The sequence below is a fragment of the Cheilinus undulatus genome, linkage group 4 (genome assembly GCF_018320785.1).
Source record: "Cheilinus undulatus linkage group 4, ASM1832078v1, whole genome shotgun sequence".
Lineage (NCBI taxonomy): Eukaryota > Metazoa > Chordata > Actinopteri > Labriformes > Labridae > Cheilinus > Cheilinus undulatus.
Genome location: NC_054868.1, coordinates 53,444,457 through 53,467,349, shown reverse-complemented (window position 1 = coordinate 53,467,349; position 22,893 = coordinate 53,444,457). Strand labels below are relative to the sequence as shown.

General features: G+C 43.0%; 1 protein-coding gene across 1 annotated transcript; it reads left to right on the top strand.

Annotated features, from left to right (window-relative positions):
* The first annotated feature begins 6,820 nt into the window (after positions 1-6,820).
* Positions 6,821-22,308, top strand: tmem132a (transmembrane protein 132A). The gene is made up of 14 exons (XM_041784149.1): positions 6,821-6,832; positions 7,112-7,199; positions 9,293-9,519; positions 9,593-9,799; positions 10,951-11,120; positions 11,728-11,796; positions 12,019-12,270; positions 12,646-12,798; positions 14,019-14,214; positions 15,063-15,206; positions 16,662-16,864; positions 18,611-18,830; positions 18,968-19,159; positions 21,403-22,308. The coding sequence occupies exons 1-14, from the start codon at positions 6,821-6,823 to the stop codon at positions 22,306-22,308; spliced, it is 3,039 nt and encodes a 1,012-aa protein (XP_041640083.1).
* Positions 22,309-22,893: the final 585 nt, after the last annotated feature.

Here is a 22,893-nt window from a genome sequence, read left to right as displayed (position 1 = left end):
GTTCCTGATTTATAATTTTGGTTTTTGATAAAAGTTTTTCTGTGTTTAACTGGAATGATTGTTTATGGGTTTTAATTTGAAAGGACTGAAGAGGAAGAGGAAGAGGAGAGAAGAGGTAAAGGAATGGTCAGAAGAGTATTAGATAAAACAAGACAAAGAAAAAGAACATTTTAATTAAATTAAATTTCATTGAAATATTTGTGATAGAGACTTATGATAAATTACAATCTTATTTTGTTATCGTAAATATCTTTTATCGTTTGTGCAGCTTTGGAAAAGTTAACACGTGATTTTACTCCAATAAATTTCCCCCTCTCTCTCTCTCTCTCTCTCTCAGATCATGCTATCTTCAGTTTAATTCTTTGTCCTCTGGTTTCTATCACTGTTTTTAAGAGGACAGCATTGTTTGTCCTGTAGGGGGCACTACTCACTGATGACATGTCATGGAGATAAATCTGAACCAGTGACCTAAAAATGAGCTTCAAAGTAACTGCAGATCTACCAAAATAACAGGGACGGGCTCCTTCCTGTTAACAGCACTGTCCCACCACAGTGAGGGGGTGTGTTGTTGTGAGTCTGTGTGAGTGTCGGTGTATTGCTGTGTGTGGGTGTATTGTGTGAGTGTGTGTATTGTGTGTTTTGTGTGAGTGTGTGTATTGTGTGAGTGGGTGTATTGTGTGTATTGTGTGAGTGGGTGTATTGTGTAAATGTGTGTATTGTGTGAGTGTGTGTATTGTGAGTGGGTGTATTGTGTGAATGTGTGTATTGTGTGTATTGTGTGAGTGTGTGTATTGTGAGTGGGTGTATTGTGGCTCATCTCTCTGTGCTCAGGTCACAGTATGAGATGATAATCTGGCCTCGTTGCAAATGTCCCGCACAGAAACAATGACAGCTGACAGCAGATTACAGCGAGGATTAAACAGAGATCTGGGAGGGCGGAAATATGGATGACTGAGAGACATAAACTCAGGGATGAAGATGGTTTAAAGTTAAAGATAAGAGGGGGGAAGAAAACTGTAGATGTTTATTTATACACTAAAAATAAAGGTCATTTATAAAGACCAGCGTCCACTGGAAGATCTGCAATTAGCATGAAGACATTCATTTAATCCCCTAAACCATCAGCTGACCTCCACCAACCCTGAAGAGCTGTATGGACAGAGGGTGAGAACCTACTGGTAGGCAGTTACCTGGGCATTATTAATGTGCATCAGATATCAGGTGTAGATTAAAAATCACTTTGATTAAACATCTTTTCTGATTATAGATAAAGGGCCAAATGTCAAAATATATTTAAATGATCAAAAAGACCCCTGACCTCCAGATCAAGGTCCACGCCCCTCAGAAAGCCCCCCTATGCTACTGGCTACTATAAGCTTTGATGACATCATCTTTAAAGGTAGACATGGAATATTTGAAAAGCTTTGATTAAACATCTTTAAAGGTAAATAAGGAATGTTTCTATGGCAAGCCGTTTTAACATTTAAAAGTGAAGTTTGACTATCCGGAATTCAAATTGTAGATATCTGTAATTCAATTTCACCTAGTCAAAAAGAACATTTCGGATATCCGAAAATACATTCTGCCTATCCAAAATTGTCATTTAAGACATCTACAACGTCATTTTGACTAGGCGAAATGACGTCACTTTTGCCATTCATGTGAATGGAGTATGTCATTTCGGATATCGGATAACGGATATCAAAATTGTGAATTACGGATATCTGAAAATGAATTGTAGATCTCTGTAATTCTAATTCAAGATGTCTCTAATTACATTTTGACCAGGCAGAATTAGAATTACAGATATCTTTAATTTTATAGAATTGATGCAAATTAAAGATATTTGTAATTCTAGTTCTGCCTAGTCAAAATGTAATTAGAGATATCTTGAATTAGAATTACAGATATCTACAATTCATTTTCAAATATCTAAAATTCACATTTTGGATATCCGAAATGACATACCCTATTCACATGGATGGCAAAAGTGACATCATTTCGCCTAGTCAAAATGACGTTGTAGATACCTTAAATGACAATTTTGGATAGGCAGAATGTATTTTCGGATATACGAAATGTTCTTTTTGACTAGGCGAAATTGAATTAAAGATATCTACAATTTGAATTCCGGATAGTCAAACTTAACTTTTAAATGTTAAAACGGCTTGCCATATGTTTCATAAGCTTTGATGACATCATCTTTAAAGGTAAATATGGAATGTTCCTGGTTTTAGATCAATGGAGAAAGGCCTCAGGTCGGTCTCTGCCTGCAGAGTGAACATGGAGCTGCTGCAGATAAAATATTCAGTGATGTTTTTTGGGATTATGAGTGTGAGCGTCTGTGTGCAGAGCAGCAGGAGGTCACATGAAATAAAAACCCAGAAAACACAAACAGTCAGATTAACAAAGTCCGTTTTGATTCAGAAAATTCATGACTTTGACAGAAAACAGCTCAACAGAAGATCACAACCAGGAGTTTCAAATGAGATAGATACCATGGTTTTAGAGCAATTATTTCAACGACCATGAGTGTAAATAGGACTGTCTGTGAATCACATAGCGATTTATGAGATTTGATGATCACTGACCTCTGATTTTATTTACATTTTACATTGTGTACCAACTTTTTTAGGAATAGGGGTTTTACTTCATTACTCTTCTAAATAGATAGTTTCTATGTTTCAGTACTTCCTCTAATCCCCCACGTTTGTCTTCAGTGGTCCGGTCTCTCTAAGCTTTCGTAGGTCTGATTGGGCCTCGGTTATTATTATTTTGCATTAACTTTCCCTCATCCAGACAGATTTTATCCTGAAAGCATGAACAAAAAGAGGGAAGATTATTTCTGTGATAGCTGATTCCTGGTTATAAAAATACAACAGAGCGTTGACATATTTTACTGGGGTTTATGTTCTCAGACAGAAACTTTACTGCCCTTTTAGAACAGATCGGTGTTGTCTCAGTAATAAATCTGTGCTGTTATGCTAGTGTGGATGTTCACGTCCACTAGAGGGCACTGTCTTGGCTCTCTCTTTACACAGACAGGTTTACTCTCAGAGTCCCGTTAACGTTCCGACAGCTGTCATTCTTCTTTGCTGTATTTTGCTGTTCTGGCTTCACTGTTGGCTATGTTGCTCCACGCTACCCCCATGAGGATCAGTAAAGCAATGCCCAGGCCCCTAAACCTGGGCTCCATTATTACAACGTTATCACAATGTTATCACAATGTTATCACAATGTTATCACAATGTTATTACAACATTATTACAACATTATTACAACGTTATTACAACGTTATTAGGTATGTGTGTTAAGTGTATATTTATGTGTATTAGGTGTGTATATTAGGTGTGTATATATGCCGTGTATTACGTGTGTATTATGTGTGTATAGTGTGTATTTGTGTGTATTCGGTGTGCATGTTAGGTGTGTATATAGTGTGTATTAGGTGTGAATATTATCTGTGTATTAGGTGTGTATTTGTGTGTTGTGTGTTGCTTGGCCGCTCCAGGATCTGCCCCTCTAACGTGGATGTTTTTCCTGTTTCCTCTCCGGCTCCTGTTAAGCTCCTCTCAGTGTCAGCCATTGTCCTCTAAGCCCCTTCTGCTGCTCTATTACCACTCTCTCTCTCACAGCTGTCACTGAGGATGGACAGAGACATTGAGAGTGTAAATATTCAGAGGTGGGGTGTGTAAAAGAAGAAACAGTGAGGATCAAACATGAATACAGAGCCCATCTTCAGATGACCTCTTTATCTCTCTGCTCTCTGATTTATTATTTAACTCATTTTCATGTTTTTTATTATCATGAATTTAAGCAGCAGAAGAGTTTCTCTAAAAACACTCGGCTCATCATCCACCATCAGGAGAGTTTAAAGAAGTTCTCTGTAAAAGGGTCTGAGTTACTGGAACAGGTACCCCAAAAAAAGGTGAAACTCAGCCCCACCCACTACTCATTACACAAGCCTCAGTGGGATGATACGGATCCATGATCATTTCATTCAGTCCAGAAACACTCAATAAAAAACAAAACAATGCTGGCAATGACCTTCTGCTGAAACCAACACTGACAATGGCCCACTGCTTAAAACCAACACTGACAATGGCCCTCCTGCTGAAACTAACACTGACAATGGCCCAGTTCTGAAACCAACACTGAGAATGGCCCCCCTGTTGAACCCAACACTGACAACGGCCCTCCTGCTGAAACCAACACTGACAATGGCCCACTGCTGAAACCAACACTGAGAATGGCCCCCCTGTTGAAAGCAACACTGACAATGGCCTCCTGCTGAAACCAACACTGACAATGGCCCCCTGCTGAAACCAACACTGACAATGGCCCCCCTGCTGAAACCAACACTGACAATGGCCCACTGCTGAAACCAACACTGACAATGGCCCACCTGCTGAAACCAACACTGACAATGGCCTCCTGCTGAAACCAAAACTGACAAAGACCTACTGCTGAAACTAACACTGACAATGGCCTGCTCCTGAAACCAACACTGACAAAGACTTGCTGCTAAAACCAACGCTGACAATGGCCCACTGCTGAAATCAACACTGACAATGCCCCCCCTGCTGAAACCAACACTGACAATGGCCTCCTGCTGAAACCAACACTGACAAAGACCTACTGCTGAAACCACCACTGACAATGGCCTGCTCCTGAAACCAGCACTGACAATGGCCCACTGCTGAAACCAACACTGACAATGACTTACTGCTGAAACCAATGCTGACAATGGCCCACTGCCAGCACAACACTGACAATACCTGCTGCTGAAACCACCGCTGACAATGGCCCACTGCCAACACAACACTGACAATACCTGCTGCTGAATCAAATGCTGACAATGGCCTGCTGCTAAAACCAACACTGACAATGACTTACTGCTGAAACCAACACTGACTATGACCTACTGCTGAAACCAACACTGGCAATGACCTACTGCTGTAACCACCGCTGGCAATGACCTGCTGCTGAAACAAACACAGACAATGGCCCACTACTGAAACAACACTGACAATGACCTTCTGCTGAAACAAACACTGACAATGACTTAAACTGCTGAAACCAACACTGGCAATGACCTGCTGATGAAACCAACACTGACAATGGCCCACTGCTAAAACCAACACTGACACTGGCCTGCTGCTGAAACCAACACTGACAAAGACTTACTGCTGAAACAAACACTGACAATGACTTACCGCTAAAACCAACACTGACAATGACCTACCACCGAAACCAATGCTGACAATGACCTGCTGTTGAAATCAACACTGAAAATGACCCACTGCTGAAACCAACACTGACATTGATCCACTACTGAAACCAACACTGACAATGATCCACTGCTGAAACCAACACTGCCAGTGATCTTCTGCTGAAACCAACACTGACAATGACTTGCAGCTGAAACCAACAATATGTTAGTCTTTTAAACTTTAGGAGCAGTATTTTTTGAGTGGAAAGCTGAGTCAGATTATTCTTGAGGTGTCTGAACTCCATTTTTTTAATATATTTTTAAAAGTTAACAAAGTCATAATATTTCATATAATAATCATATATATAGGTGTTTAAAAAGGGAGAACAAATATTAAACCCCTTCTGTTGGGACCAAGAGGAAGTTCACTTCAAACTGAGGTTCAAAATGAAACACCGAAAAACAATTTTTTCTTTTTCTGTTTTTCTTTGTTAGTTTTCAAAAAGGAACCAAATGAAGGAAAACAGATTTCTTTTCAGTGTATTATATTTCTGTTCAGATCAAGAAAGAAAGCTTAAAGAACAGAACACTGGGGCTGGAACATTCTTTTCCAACAAGAACCTTCATCAAGTCACACACAGAAAGAAAAGGAACGTTACAACACTCGTGTTCTGTTCACTGATCATCTTTTTTCAACGGGAATGTTAGAACAACAATGTGAGGAACTCAGTGATTTCATAATGTCGTTCGTTTGTTTGTCTGAAAATAAAATGAAAAAAGCAGATTTTTAATCTCAGTTTAATCTGAACTGTCTGAAAGGTCTAAAAGTAGATTGTTTCAGCATTTTATTCTCCTTTTTTTCAGATGGTAGATAAATGGTAAACAGCTTTCTCTTGATTTAGATTCCTCATCTCTGAATAAAAATCTGTTTAATGTAAATAAGACTGACTGAGGAGCCTGAGGAATGAACTATAAGATAACAGAGATAGTGATGAAGAGGAGGGAGGGGGCTTAGAGAGAGAGAGGATTATTTACTGTTTTAAATGAATAAATGTGTGTATAAATCTGGCACAGAGAGGAGGGAGGGTGGAGAGAGCGGGGGAGAGAGGGGGAGTTTATTTTAGTGGCAGAGACAAGCAATAGTGGGACAGAGAGAAAGCCGGCAGTCATACGGATCCATCTCCATGGTCCAGGTTTTGGTCTTTATCTGGTCTTTAATGCTGGATTAAAATGTCCAGAGAAATAAAGGAGGAAGATCTGGAGCTGAGGTAGACACAGGTGAGTACGAGTGTGCATGGTGTGCATGCGTGTGTGCATGCTCCCACCTGGTCTCAGGGATCATCTGAGCGTGCTCAGACCGTCTGATATATTTAGCTGAATGTTCTGATGTGGACTCTTTGATCGTGTGCAGAACAAACTGAGTCTGGATTTAACCTGACAGCTGTGGGACTGCTGGTCTGTTATTCTCCTTTAGTGTGAACACTCCCCTCAAGCTTTCAGGATTCAGTCATTTTCCATTCACCACTCTGGAGTCAGACACATTATTTTGGATTGTTAAAGATTGATTTTTGGGCTTTTTAAGCCTCATTAATAGAGATCTGTCCAAGGATGACATCGAAGGCAAGGATGGAACGTGGGTGAAGCTGGGGATCTTGGGGGGGTTTTCCCTCAATTTTTGCAAAATAGACAGCCATAGTTGCAAACTTCTATCCAGGGTTTCCAAAAGTTACCAACAAAGGACGGTGTACATAAGGAAAGACTGCTGGTATTTGCTTCAAAACACAAGGACCAGAGTCCTGACAAGGTCCTACCGTATCAATGTTAGGCTCAGAACCCTGCACAGGTGGAGTATGTGGAATTTAAAGGTTACACAGACTGATGTGGACTGTCTGTCTTCAGGTGTCCTGGAAGTCCAGAGGTCAAAGGTCAGCCAGCTGCAGTAGAGGAGTTAGCATGCTGCTACTGCTGTTGTGGATCTTCATGGAAGGTGAGTTTATCATTTCAGTATCTAGTTATTCTGAACCTCCATCAAGTGGTCCAGCTAAGTTTGGTCTGTTCCTGACTCCTCTCATACCTGGGGGAGGTACCTCAATAACTGAACAGTACAGTCCTCCTTTGTAGGTACCCTTCTGTTGGGGTGCAAGGCGTACCAATCCAACCCTAGAAAGCAGAGCTGGACTAACTGCAAGCCACTGATTGGTCAAAAGAAACTTCCCCACTCCTTGGACAGCAGAGAAGTCAACCCATAATAATCTAACATCCCCTACACATGGAATAGTTGTGAAAATGGAATAGCTGTGATATAATGGAAAAGTTGTAATAATGGAAAAGTTGTGATGAGGGAATAGTTGTGATATGATGGAAAAGTTGTAATAATGGAATAGTTGTGATGGGGGAATAGTTGTGATATAATGGAACAGTTGTAATAATGGAATAGTTATGACAACGGAATAGTCATGACAAAGGAATAGTTGTGTTTAATAGTGGTGATAACAGAATCATTGTGATAATGAAATAGTTGTGATAATGGAATATTTTTGACAAAGGAATAGTTGTAAAAATTGAGTAGTTGTGATGATGGAACATTTTTGATGATGGAATAAGTGTGATGATGGAAAAGTTGTGATATAATGGAACAGTTGTTATAATGGAATAGTTATGAAAATGGAATAGTTGTAATAATGGAATAGTTATGACAACGGAATAGTCTTAATAAATGAATAATGGTGTTTATAAATAGTGGTGATAATGGAATCATTGTGATGATGAAATTGTTGTGATAAAGGAATGTTTTTGACAAAGGAATAGTTGTGAAAATTGAATAATTGTGATAATGTAATCATTGTGATATAGTGGAATAGTTGTAATAATGGAATAGTTGTGATATATGGAAAAGTCATGATAAAGAAATAGTTGTGTTCATAAATAGTGGTGATGATGGAATAGTTGTGATAATGAAATAGTTGTGAAAATGGCATAGTTTTGATAATGGAATAGTTGTGAAAATAGAATAGCTGTTATGATGGAAAAGTTGTAAAAATGGAATAGTTTTAATAATGGAATAGTTGTGAAAATTAAGTAGTTGTGAAAATGGAATAGCTGGTTGTGATAATGGAATACTTTTGAAAATAGAATAGTTGTGATAATGGAAAAGTTGTGGAAATGGAATAGTTGTGATAATGGAATAGTTGCGAAAATGGAATAGTTGTGATAATGGAATATTCTTGATGATTGAATAGTTGTGATACTGGAATAGCTGTGATACTGGAATAGCTATGATACTGGAATAGTTGTGAAACTAGAATAGCTGTGAAAATTGAATAGTCGTGATAATTTAGTAGTTGTGAAATTGGAATAGTTGTGATAATGGAATAGTTGTGATATTATCATCAACATTCCCTTGATTTAATTACCTTGCAAAGCAGATGGATTGTCCAGACTCCATCTAGGTCATCAGGCAAATCCATCTTGAAAAGCTCCAGTCAACAGTGTTTGTGTAGAACAGCTGTTCGGACCAATCAGTATCACTGGAGGAGAATGAGGTGGTAGTTATGGGCGGGGTTTAGATGTACCAGCAGATTGTAATGACTGCTACAACATACTGACAGTTTTATGAGAACTGGACCACATTTCTGTATGACATCAGAGTGAAACGTTTAAAGCTCTATGGTGCATGGTAGGGATGGCGATTGACGCCCATCGTTTGAGACAACGTGATGCTGCGTCACCGGTGTGTTTTGGGCTGTACAGCAGTAATAATAGGCAAAGCCTGCCACTGTTGTTGAACAGCTGCTCAACCTTTTCCCCCCTTTCCTCCATCCTTTTTTGTTACTCAACCCACATTTAAAGGCAGAAGGGGCCTGTGGGAGACAGCACAAGGCAGGACAGACTTTGGCTGTGGAAACACAGACCGGATCAGGGTTAACTGTACCAAACCAGGTCGAGCTGGTCTGAATAAAAGTAGACCACTTCCTGAAAATGGACCATGAGTGACTGTTGTTTTATCGTCTCCTTTCAGAGATCAAGTCTTAACTCTCTGACTCCAACCCTCTGGACCAAATCTCCCCCTCCTCCCCTCAGTCCCCCCCTCCCTGCTGCAGCCTCCCCTCTCTCTCTCCCTGCCCATCCACATGTCGATTGTCCCTCCTCTCTGGCGCTTCTTACCTCTCTCACAGGTGGAGCTGGGTCTTCTTTTCTCAAACTCCAGCCCCTTCTCCTCCTCTCAGAGCCTCTTCATGCTGCCTCCACCGGGACAGGCCCCTAGACCGGGGCTCCAGGCTTCGTTTGGCCCCTACTCTGTCACACAGGTAAGAGGACAGTTGAGGGGTGTGGCTAAAGATGATGCTGTACACTAACAGAGCTGTGTTTCTCCCCCAACAGCTCATATCGGAGCCCGTCTTCTCCTCCAGCCTGTCCGCCTCCCTTCTTTCTGAGCATGTGCAGAGGGAGAGGACAATGGGGGGGCAGGAGGTGTTCAGGGTGAGGGTGCTGTTCCACAAAAGAGGCGACAGCAGTAGCCGGGAAAGCTGCATCACACTGCACGCCTTCAAGGAGACGGAGGAGCATAAAGCCTCCTGCATGACCAAGGTGAGGGTCTGTCCAAGACCACGGTAACGCAACAATGGGATCAGACAAAGCAGCACGACTGACCAATTAGGGCTCAGAAATGTCTCAAAACACTCCATTAAAACGGGCGAACGAAACTTTCTGCTGGTGTGTGTGATAAAATGTTAAAACTCTCTCAGTGAGCGCACCCCCAACCCTAACCTTAACCCTGGCATTATGGGTAATAATCAAATCTAAAAAGCAGCAGACACTGAATGATGTTGTGGCTGATAAGGGAAAACTCAGGCTTTAGTTACTCTGTAAATCAAACCCTGGCTTTAGTTACCCTGTAAATCAAACCCTGGCTTTAGTTACCCTGTAAATCAAACTCTGGCTTTAGTTACCCTGTAAATCAAACTCTGGCTTTAGTTACTCTGTAAATCAAACCCTGGCTTTAGTTACCCTGTAAATCAAACCCTGGCTTTAGTTACCCTGTAAATCAAACTCTGGCTTTAGTTACTCTGTAAATCAAAACCTGGCTTTAGTTACCCTGTAAATCAAACCCTGGCTTTAGTTACCCTGTAAATCAAACCCTGGCTTTAGTTACCCTGTAAATCAAACTCTGGCTTTAGTTACCCTGTAAATCAAACCCTGGCTTTAGTTACCCTGTAAATCAAACTCTGGCTTTAGTTACTCTGTAAATCAAACTCTGGCTTTAGTTACCCTGTAAATCAAACCCTGGCTTTAGTTACCCTGTAAATCAAACTCTGGCTTTAGTTACTCTGTAAATCAAACTCTGGCTTTAGTTACCCTGTAAATCAAACCCTGGCTTTAGTTACCCTGTAAATCAAACCCTGGCTTTAGTTACCCTGTAAATCAAACTCTGGCTTTAGTTACCCTGTAAATCAAACTCTGGCTTTAGTTACCCTGTAAATCAAACTCTGGCTTTAGTTACTCTGTAAATCAAACTCTGGCTTTAGTTACCCTGTAAATCAAACTCTGGCTTTGGTTACTCTTTAAATCAAACTCTGGCTTTAGTTACTCTCTTAATCAAACTCTGGCTTTAGTTACTCTTTAAATTAAGCTCTGGTTTTAGTTACTCTGACTCTGGCTTTAACAGTTTAATCAATCAAATTTTTTCTCTTCCTCACGTCCTCTGTCTTCATCTTTTTTCCATCCTTTCTGTTTCCCAGCATCCTCTGGGGCTGTGTGTGGTCACTCTGACTCTACCCAGCAGCTGGTTTAAAGATAAATACATCAAACATTCACAGGATAATTTTGTGAGGTGGAACAACAATATCCATCCTCGTCACCGAGCACATACCAGAGAACACCGCCGGCATGGGCATCACCACGGCAACCACATCAACCACCATCAGATTACCTCTCCTTCTCTGAGGTGAGACCGACGGCGTTCCCACAGGCAGACATACAAGGATTTACAGCAACTTTTTTCAGGCTTTAAATCTAAATCCACTATAAAAACTAATCAGAGCGATTGTGAGAGTTAATGAAACGTCAAATTAAAAGAAGATGAAATCATGCTAGAAGAAGAAAATAAAATTCCGTCATAAACCGTCATCAGAGCATCCAGCCTGTTTTGTTTCCACTACGCCATTGTGGCGTACACTGTTTGAAAGTCATATACCTCTATGGTGTGTCTTCGGTCAGACAGTACCCTGAGATGTGATTTTTATGCCAGTTCCTGTTCCTTGGGAATCATCCCCTGCTTGTTAGTGTCCAGAAAACCCTGGCAGACTCTTTGTAGACACAGAAACTGGCCTCTAGGTGGCGCTGTCTCTCATTTTTACTCACAGCAGCTTCTGTTTCAGGTTCTCTCTGCAGATCCAGGTCTTAATCAGATCTCTGTGGTGGATTAATTTTTGTTTTGGATCCAGGTACCCTTCAGGAGTTCATGGAGACCCACAGACCGACTCTCCTCGGGGCCTCAGAAACCACCGGGGCCCCTTAACAGACCAGATCCAGCTTTTCTACTCATCTGTGGACACGGGGGCGGACTTTGAGCTGACAGCAGCAGGGTGAGATAGAAACACTGTGACAGAAGGAGGAACAGTCTGATGTTTTTATGGGTTTGATCCGTCTGATCCTTTTGACAGTCCACCGTGTCCTCCTGACCTCCTGTTCACCTGTCTCCACCTGCTTCTTCTTGTTTCTACCTGTTTCCAATTGTTTCTACCTGTTTCTACCTGTTCCCACCTGCTTCCACACGTGTTTACCTGTTTCTCCACCCATCTGCCCAGGTGTGTGGAGGAGCGAGCCGCTCAGTCTCAGAGGAAACTGGTCCACATCCGAGCGGTGACACTGGAGGAGGACAGAAAGAGGAGCAGGAACAAAGAAGAAGAGATCTGTCTGAATGGGCAGGAGGACGAGGAGCTTCATCTGGACTCACACGTCCTGATTCGCTACCACAGAGGCCCTGTGCTGATCGGACAGCCAATCAGAGTGTCCGTGAGCCTGAGGGGAAACTTCAGCGCTGAGTTTGTGGTCATAAGGTAAAAAACAGGGATGTTTCCTGTAGCTCCTCCTTAGAGACGTCCTGACACAAAGGCTACTGTCAGATTAAACAAAGAGTCGTTTAGAACTCATCAGTCAACATCAGCAGTGAATTTCATGTCTATCTTCAGTCTTTGAACATTTCCGACACACTCTAGTCAGACCTTTACCCTTAGATATGTGGAACAGGCTGTCTGGTGACCTCCAGTCCTTTAGCTTAATAATCCCTTTGGCTAACATTCATGAGTACTGGAGTGATATTTAACCAGCAGGGTTGTCCTTTGGCTCAGAGTATCATTTGTCTTCTTCATCCATCCCTGGTTGTTGTTGTTGATTGAGCTTGTTGGTGATGCTGAGTGTCGGTCCGTCCTCAGGCTGAAGGTGAAGAAGGGTCTGGTCTCCATGGTGGCTCAGAGGACAGTTCCTGCTGACCTGTGGACAGTGACTCTGGAGAGGACCCAGGGGGCCACACACGATGTGGTGTCCATCCTCTGCCACAAACACAACAACGAGAAGCACATGCACACGTAGGTCAAACGCTCACTGTTTGTCATCAGTGGTTGTAGATTGACTTGGTTGTTTGTTTGTTTGTTTGTTTGTGTTTTTGGTTGGTTGGTTGGTTGGTTGGTTGGTTGGTTGGTTGATTGGTTGGTTGGCTGGTTGGTTAGTTGGTTGGTTGGTTAATCAGTTGTTTGTTTTGTTGATTGGCTGGGTGGTTGGTTGGTTGGTTGGTTTATTGGTTGGTTGATTGATTGGTTGTTTGTTTGTTTGTTTGTTTGTTTGGTTGGTTGGTTTATTGGTTGGTTGGTTGGTTGGTTGGTTGGTTTATTGGTTGGTTGATTGATTGGTTGTTTGTTTGTTTGTTTGTTTGGTTGGTTGGTTGATTGGTTGGTGGGTTGGTTGGTTGGTTGGTTGGTTAATTGACTGGTTGGTTGGCTGATGATTGGTTGGGTTGTTGGTTGGTTGGTTAATTGATTTATTGCTTCATTTGTTGTTTGATTGGCTGATTATTGGAAATTGCTTGGTTATTCTGTTAGTTGTTTGGTCACTTGTTTGAGTAGTTTGTTGATTTAAAGGCTATTTGTTGATTGGTTAGTTGGTTGGTTGTTAGTTGACTGGTTGAGAGATTGATTGGTCGGCTGGTTGATTAGTTGGTTGGTTGATTGATTGGTTGATAGATTGTTTGGTTAGTTGGTTTGTTGATTTGTTTATTAATTGGTTGGTTGATTGATTTGTTGATTGATTGGCTACTGGTAATTATTTGTATAGATGGTGTTTTATTGATTGATTAATTGATTGCTTTGTTGGTTAAATTGTTGAATTACTGGTTGGATGGTTAGTTGATAAACTGATTGGTTGGTTGGTTGGTTGGTTGGTTGGTTGGATGATGTATTTATGGACTGGTTTAATGGTTGATTTGTTGATTAATTGGTCAACTAGTTGTTTGGTTGATGTACTATTTGATTGGTGTGTTAGTTGATTTGTCAGTTAATTGAAAGGTTGATTGGTTGAAGGATTTGTGGGGTTGATTCATTGATTGATTTTGTTGTTGTTATTGTTTATTAATAGATTGGCTTTTTTTTTGGTTGATTTGTTAAATAATTCATCAGTTGGTTGGTTGATTGGTTGGCTGATTGATTGGCCTTAGGATGGTTTGATTGGTTGATTGATTTATGGACTGACTGATTGTAGACCTATTCCCAGTGCTGGTCATGGTTTCATCGAGGCTCTCCCTCTCTGCCTGCAGTCCCTCTGTCCTCCAGCAGGTGGTTTGTTTGTCTCTTGATGGCCTCAGGCACAGCTTCGGCGTCGCCATGTCGGTGTCTGCTAACTGGTATGTGGAGTACTCAGGCCGTAATAACCTTGTATCATCACACGGGGCAGCAGTGAGTGTCTTCTCCTTCACAGACCGCCACATCTATGGCATCGCTCCCATCACTGAGGTACTGGTTTATACTCTCATCATCACTGGGGTACTGGTTTATACTCTCATTACCACTGGGGTACTGGTTTATACTCTCATCACCACTGGGGTACTGGTTTATACTCTCATCACCACTGGGGGTACTGGTTTATACTATCATCATCACTGGGGTACTGGTCTATACTCTCATCACCACTGGGGTACTGGTTTATACTCTCATTACCACTGGGGTACTGGTTTATACTCTCATCACCACTGGGGTACTGGTTTATACTCTCATCACCACTGGGGTACTGGTTTATACTCTCATCACCACTGGGGTACTGGTTTATACTCTCATCACCACTGGGGGTACTGGTTTATACTATCATCATCACTGGGGTACTGGTTTATACTCTCATCATCACTGGGGTACTGGTCTATACTCTCATCACCACTGGGGTACTGGTTTATACTCTCATTACCACTGGGGTACTGGTTTATACTCTCATCACCACTGGGGTACTGGTTTATACTCTCATCACCACTGGGGGTACTGGTTTATACTCTCATCATCACTGGGGTACTGGTCTATACTCTCATCACCACTGGGGTACTGGTTTATACTCTCATCATCACTGGGGTACTGGTCTATACTCTCATCACCACTGGGGTACTGGTTTATACTCTCATCATCACTGGGGTACTGGTCTATACTCTCATCACCACTGTGGTACTGGTTTATACTCTCATCATCACTGGGGTACTGGTCTATACTCTCATCACCTCTGGGGTACTGGTTTATACTCTCATCATCACTGGGGTACTGGTTTAATCCCAGTTTCTTCCATTTACATCTTTAATGTTTTTATGGTTTTACGTTCTCAGAGCAACACCATCATCAACACCGCCATCCTCAACAACCAACCTGTGTCACTTCCTGTCATTGTACTCGCTGTTGGTCACGATGGGAAAGTGTCGGACGTCACGTCTGCAGTCGCCTGCCACTCCACCAATGAGAACACCATCAAGGTTTGACTAAAGACATCAGAGATTAATCTATAGTCTTTAAAGCCTGGAGACACACCAGAGGATTTGTAAATGTTTTTTAAACCGTGGTCTGATGTTAAACTTTATTATCCTCAGGCTAACACACTTGAGGGTTTAAAATCAGGTCAGATCAGGTCTGGGAGCATATGCCCTAGCAAACTGCTCTATGATGCATGCTGTCTCCCCCGGTGTTTGGACCAGCCCGCCGGGTCCTCCTGAGCTGAATCAGGCCCAGGAAAGCGCACCAGGTGCCCTTTAAAGCACGGCTGCCTTTCCCCATCCCCGCTCCCCAGTCCAGTCAGCACCTCAGACCATCAATCAACCTCCAGGCCTCAAAAGAGTACAGTAAGACCAAGTCTTGTTGATCTCAACCTCAAAGTCAGAGGATCATTGGATTTCTCTTTCAAAGTGGGTAAGATTAGTCTACAGCTTACCGGTCTCAAACTTCCCTGACGCAGATTCAGTGTCAGCATCCAAGGTGTCCCTGAATACCTGGATCTTTCTTTTGGCCCAGGAAATGTCCAGCATTGTGCAGCGCTGCCCCAGCCTATAAGGAAATCTAAAGTCTCTACAAGGACATCTACAGTCTCTACGAGGACATCTACAATCTCTATGAGGACATCTGCAGTCTTTATGAGGACATCTACAGTCTCTATAAGGACATCTACAGTCTCTATGAGGACATCTACAGTCTCTGTGAGGATATCTACGGTCTCTACGAGGACATCTACAGTCTCTATGAGGACATCTACAGTCTCTATGAGGACATCTACAGTCTCTACGAGGACATCTACAGTCTCTACGAGGACATCTACAGTCTTTATGACGACATCTACAGTCTCTACGAGGACATCTACAGTCTCTACGAGGACATCTGCAGTCTTTATGAGGACATCTACAGTCTCTACGAGGACATCTACAATCTCTATGAGGACATCTGCAGTCTTTATGAGGACATCTACAGTCTCTATAAGGACATCTACAGTCTCTATGAGGACATCTACAGTCTCTGTGAGGATATCTACGGTCTCTACGAGGACATCTACAGTCTCTATGAGGACATCTACAGTCTCTATGAGGACATCTACAGTCTCTACGAGGACATCTACAGTCTCTACGAGGACATCTACAGTCTTTATGACGACATCTACAGTCTCTACGAGGACATCTACAGTCTCTACGAGGACATCTGCAGTCTTTATGAGGACATCTACAGTCTCTATGAGGACATCTACAGTCTCTATGAGGACATCTACAGTCTCTCAAGGTTTAGCTTTAACCAACGGGGGTACTCTTGCCCTCTGGGTCCATTTCTGAAGCATTGTTGGGGGTTTAGTATAGTCTGGTGTGTATCCAGCCTCAGAGGAAGTATGTCAAAGTGGTGCTAATTGCTGTTATTATGTCAGTTAATTACTGATGTCATCGTCCTTCCCCCAGGTGTCCAGTGATTGCTCCACCCTCTTTGTTGATGGCAGTGAATCCGGGCTGGGTAACACCTGTGCAGTGGTGGAGTTCAGACTGGGCATGCTCAGTGGCTCTGTTTGTCTGGAGGTATGGGCTCCATCAGTGCCCCTGAGAGTGTCCCTGGCAGACCCCATTCTAAATGCCATCGAGGGTTGGAACCACTTCACAGAGAACGGGTGAGGAACATTATTCCGGATTATTCCAGATCTGATTTTATTAGACGTTTCTAGATCATTCTATGGATTACATCAGAGATATGTTGGAGATGTTTATCCGATTTAAGACAACATCAATCAGACATGAACACATCTATATGTTTGGATTAAATGTAGTTATGAAGCTTATAGTCCACATCAATAAAGATTCACAGAATAACAACAACTTAATGTGTACAGTCATTGTTCTCTCACCAGTCTGTGTGGCTGTTGTTCTGTTCTAATCCTCTGTTTGTGTAGTTCATTGTCTTAATTTCTTAGACTTAAATGAAGTTTAGTCCATAGAGCAGATAATCCAGATCCAGCAGCGGTCCACATGCAAACAGACGTGAACATCAGCCACACTGATCATAATTATAATCCAGCTCATTTATACTGTAGAGACCAGGGCGGACCACCCCTCAGCATGTGGGCTCACAGTGGTCTGCAAACATTACTGCTCTAGAAGCACTACATGAATCAGTGGCTTACAAACCGTTCCAAAAAAGTTAGGATGGGTGTAGGAAAGACTGGGGAACTTGTGGAATCCTGAAAAACTCCTAAAACATTCTACAGGTGAGAAGGTTGAACACTGAGTGGTTGTCATACCCATCCCAGTAAGAAAATGCCAAGGCACATCCTGGATAAGAACAACAGCATGGCTTCACAGTGAAAGAGGGGACCTAGATGGGTCTGAATGCAAAAAATAAAGATAGATTTTACAAGATGACATGACTTCATAGACAAGGATGGAATATTTTATAGACTTTAAAGGATGATATCACCTCATAGATAAGGATGGAATATTTTATAGACTTTACAGGATGACATCATCTCATAGACAAGGATGGAATGTCTCATAGACAAGGATGGAATGTTTCATAGACTTTAAATGATGACATCACCTCACAGACAAGGATGGAATGTTTTTTAGACTTTAAAGGATGACATCACCTCACAGACAAGGATGGAATGTTTCATAGACTTTAAAGGATGACATCACCTCACAGACAAGGATGGAATATTTAACAGACTTTAAAGGATGACATCACCTCACAGACAAGGATGGAATTTTTTATAGACTTTAAAAGATGACATCACCTCACAGAGAAGGATGGAATGTTTCATAGACTTTAAAGGATGACATCACCTCACAGACAAGGATGGAATATTTAACAGACTTTAAAGGATGACATCACCTCACAGACAAGGATGGAATTTTTTATAGACTTTAAAAGATGACATCACCTCACAGAGAAGGATGGAATGTTTCATAGACTTTATAGGATGACATCACTTCACAGACAAGGATGGAATGTTTTTTAGACTTTAAAGGATGACATCACCTCACAGACAGGGATGTTGCCCACCACTGGAACTCCATGTGTTCTAATGATGATAGAGAGTTGAAGTATGGGTTTTTTTTAATGTTTCATCTATTCTGCTCTAAACCACTATGATGGGCTATGGACCAGAATGAATTATGGCCCTGAGCTCTCTTCTTCTGTAGTGTTTGTTTTAATGAGTAGCGCCCCCTACTGTTTAAAGCGTTGATTCCTTATACTCATATAACACTCCTGAATTGAAGCATATACTTTGGCATTTTCTTTGGCTGGATTTCCAAAGACGTGTCTTCATGTTCATTGTATATTTGGAGGGAAACCAAACGACTGGTCATCCCACCAATGAAACATGTTAAAGCTTTCTCCTGGTGTCTCACCTGTCCAGGTGTGTGCCCGTCTACCAGCGCTCCTCCATCCAGGTGCTGACTCAGTTCACAGCTCAGGACTCAGTCGGCGGGAACACAAACCTCCTGGGCTCATCTGATTGGTTTGTGGATGTCACAGAGCTGGTCCATGATTGGCTGAGAGTTGAAGATCCCAGTGTGGTCACCCTCGGTTCTCAGAACAAGCTGATTGGTTTACAACCTGGGAAGACATCGATCTATGTAAGTGGCCATGCATCACCTCAGTACAACATCATCACTTCCTGTGCTTCATTGCCATTTCTTTCTCCCTCTCTCCCTCTCTCGCTTTCTCTCTCTCTCTCTCTCTCTCTCTCTCTCTCTCTCTTTCTCTCTCTCAGGTTGTCTCTGAGCAGTGGGACGGCGTGCTCGGCAGGTGTGATGTCACTGTGACCTCTGAACCTGTTACCCCTGGTGATCTGTCTGTACAGGTGGTCAGTGGCCTCGGCATGACGGTCACATCCAGTCCCACCCACCCTTTCATCGTCACGACAACAGTGACAGCGTACAACATCCTGTACAACCATCACCAGGTGACAGACGCGATAGAATACATATTTTTAAACACCTCTCTCCTGCAGGTAGGATGTCAGAGGAAGGGGTGTGGCTCTCTGATCACCAATCATTGAATGGGTGGAGCTGGAAAAACATGACTCATCATATTTTCCATGCTTTGTTCTAGTAGTCGTGACGTCCTCTGTAGTTAACCCTGCAGATACAGAGCCTTTAACAGCACTGACCCCTGAGATGATTAACCCTCTCATTGATTTTTAGATCTATCATGATCAATGGAATTTGGCTTTTTGACAAAAAAAACCCTCTTTATGTCAACATGAGAACAGATTTCTACAAGGTCATGTCAATAAGATAAAAATATGTGATGTAAAATCTGTGACTGCATAAATATTCACCCCTTTAAAAGGACTGAGCTAATCCAACAGAGGTCCAGACAGTTGGTGCTAGTAGTCTCACAGTTAGTGATTGTAGAATAAAGACACCTGTGTCTGGAAGGTCCAGTCACTGGTTCGTCAGTATTCATGGCTACCATTACACCATGAAGACAAAAGAACACTCAGAAAAAAAGGCTATTGAAAAGTCTAAGTCAGGGGATGGAGACAGAAACTTTTCAAGACTCTGAACATCCCCCAGAGTTCAGTTAAATCCATCATGAAGAAATATGTCACATGTGTAAATCTGCCTAGATCAGACCATCCTCACAAACTGAGTGAGCGTGCAAGAAGGAGACTAGTGAGAGAGTCCACCAAGACCCCTATGACTACTCTGAAGGAGTTCCAAGCTTCAGCAGCTGAGATGGGAGAGACTCTGCAGACAACAACTGTTGGCCGGGTTCTTCACCAGTTAGAGCTTTATGGGAGAGTGGCAAAGAGAAAGACCCTGTTGAAGAAAACTCAGATTCAATCTGGACTAGAGTTCACCTAAAGCATGTGGGAGACTCCATGGTCAAGAGGAAGAAAGTTCTTTGGTCTGATGAGACCAGGATGGAGCTTTTAGACCATCAGACAAGACGCCAAACACTGACATCACCACAAACACACCATCCCCACTGTGGAGCATGGTGGTGGCAGCACCATGCTGTGGGGATGCTTCTCAGCAGCATCATGCTGTGGGGATGCTTCTCAGCAGCATCGTGCTGCGGGGATGCTTCTGAGCAGCATCAAAGTGTGAGGATGCTTCTCGGCAGCATCATAGTGTGGGGATGCTTCTGAGCAGCATCATGCTGTGGGGATGCTTCTCAGCAGCATCGTGCTGTGGGGATGCTTCTCAGCAGCATCATAGTGTGGGGATGCTTCTCAGCAGCATCATGCTGTGGGGATGCTTCTGAGCAGCATCGTGCTGCGGGGATGCTTCTTGGCAGCATCGTGCTGTGGGGATGCTTCTCAGCAGCATCATAGTGTGGGGATGCTTCTCAGCAGCATCATGCTGTGGGGATGCTTCTCGGCAGCATCGTGCTGTGGGGATGCTTCTCAGCAACATCGTGCTGAGGGGATGCTTCTTAGCAGCATCGTGCTGCGGGGATGCTTCTCAGCAGCATCGTGCTGCGGGGATGCTTCTCAGCAGCAGGCCCTGATTTAAAGATGACAAGGGGAATTTTCTGGAGTAGCCGAGTCAAAGCCCAGACCTCAGTCCAACAGAGAACTAGTGCATGGACTTGAAAAGGGCTCTTCACTCCCGATCCCTGATCAACCTGACAGAGCTTGAACAGTTTATCAAAGAAGAATGGAGAAAATCACAGAGTCCAGATGTTTGATCCTGACTGAGACCTATCCACACAGACTCAGAGCTGTGACTGCAGAGAAAGGAGACTCTACTAAACACCGACTACAAGGAGGGATATTTATGCAGTCACTGATTTTTATCTGACATTACTTTGTAGAAATCTGTTTTCACTTTGAAATTAGAGAGGGATTTAGAGAAAAAAACGAATTCTCTTGACCATGATTGATTGATAAAGGGTTGAAAACTAGAGACCCCTCTCTGAGACTGTGAGAGATGTTTGAGGTTTAGATAATAGAGAGGTAACAGCAGGCTCAGCGTTGGAACACTTCAGCATTAAAATGGTTTTCTAACTTAGAGCTGAACAGATCATAACTAATCACCATGTATTAGTGACTGATCACCGTGATTAGGTAATTAGTTTGGAGGATGTTGAACGTATTGATCCTTTATTACTCCCAGCAGTGCTAATGAAAAACCAGAAGGATAAAACGTGTTTATTCTTTAACCCTTTATCGTATGCTTTTTTTTTGTCCTCTAGGAGGCGTCCATCAGCGTCTGGCTGCAGTTCAGTGATGACTCCGCCTCCCTCCTCTCCTCATTCAGTGACCTCCCCCTCTCCCTCCTCATCTCCTCATTGGCTGAGTCTGTGGTCGTCGTGACGCCTGGTCCCAGTCAGCATATCTACGCCCAGGGCGATGGGGGCGGGCCTTTACTGCGAGCAGAGCTCCTGGTTTCTACCTGCGGCAGCGACCAGCCAATCAACTCCAACTCCATCAGTGAAGCCGATTGGACGGACAGCAGGGCCCGCCGGCTGGCACGAGGGTCTGGCTGGATTCGGGTCAACCTGGACCTTGGCTTCCTCCAGCCAGAGGACAAAGACGAGACCGAGGAGGAGTTGGACTTTGATATCTCTGACACGCTAGTGGAGTCGGACATCGACATCTACGCGGCGAACTCCGAGGAGGACGACGGCGGGAACGTCAGCAGTGACTACGACAGGACGGGCGGGAAAGTGGCAGACAGGAACTGGAACAAAGTGGGGAATGGAGGGATGATCAGCAGGAACAATCTAGAACGAGCCGTGCTGATGCCCAGCCAAGAGGAGGGCGTCGTCTACTTCTCCCCCAGCCAGGAGAGAGGAGTGGGGAGGGGGGAGGAGCAGGGGGCCCGAGAGATGGAAGTGGGCGTGGGCGCCGTCCTCTCTCTGATGTGTCTCTCTGCCATCCTTTTCCTCGTCAACTGTCTGCCCTGCGCACTGAGAGAGCGCCGCAGGACAAAGATGGAGGAGGAGACGGGAGGAGGGGGAGACGGGGGAGACAAGGGAGGAGGGGAGGTGGAGAGGAGGGGAGTAGGAGAAAAGGAGACAAAGGAAGGAGAGCAGGAGAAAGGGGAGGAGAAGGAGCAGCAGCAGGCTGAGGTGACGGAGGTGGAGATCATCTGTTGATGAAAACAAAACATCCAAACATGAAGAAAGACTGTGAAACACTGTTAATACACAAACAAATACACAGAATAACACCACACATGAACAACCAATCAGAACGCTTACAGTCAGGATGAGGGCGGGACACAGTTAGAGTTCCACTAAGACAATATCAGGGGGGACTGGTCTGGACTGGCAAGGACCTAGACTGGACTTTACTAGAAGTGGAAGGTAATGCATGACTGTATTTATTAATGTTAAAGATTAAATCCAACTCTGACTTTGATTACTCTATAAAACAAACTCTGACTTTAGTAACTCTTTAAATTAAACTCTGGCTTTAGTAACTTCATAAATTTATGTCTGACTTTAGTTACTCTATAAAACAAACTCTGACTTTAGTTACTCTTTAAATCAAATTCTGACTTTAGTCAATGTATAAAACAAACTCTGGCTTTAGTTACTCTATAAAACAAACTCTACCTTAAGTTACTCTACAAATCAAACTCTGACTTAAGTTACTCTGTAAATCCAACTCTGACTTTAGTTACTCTGTAAAACAAACTCTGGCTTTAGTTACTCTATAAATCAAACTCTGACTTTAGT

What these genes read in the sequence shown, in the direction of transcription:
- tmem132a (XM_041784149.1), top strand. An exon ending in GGGCATCACCACGGCAACCA is followed by an intron (nt 11,121 to 11,727) that starts CATCAACCACCA and finishes CCGGGGCCCCTT; the next exon opens with AACAGACCAGATCCAGCTTT. An exon ending in CTGGGAAGACATCGATCTAT is followed by an intron (nt 18,831 to 18,967) that starts GTAAGTGGCCAT and finishes TCTCTCTCTCAG; the next exon opens with GTTGTCTCTGAGCAGTGGGA.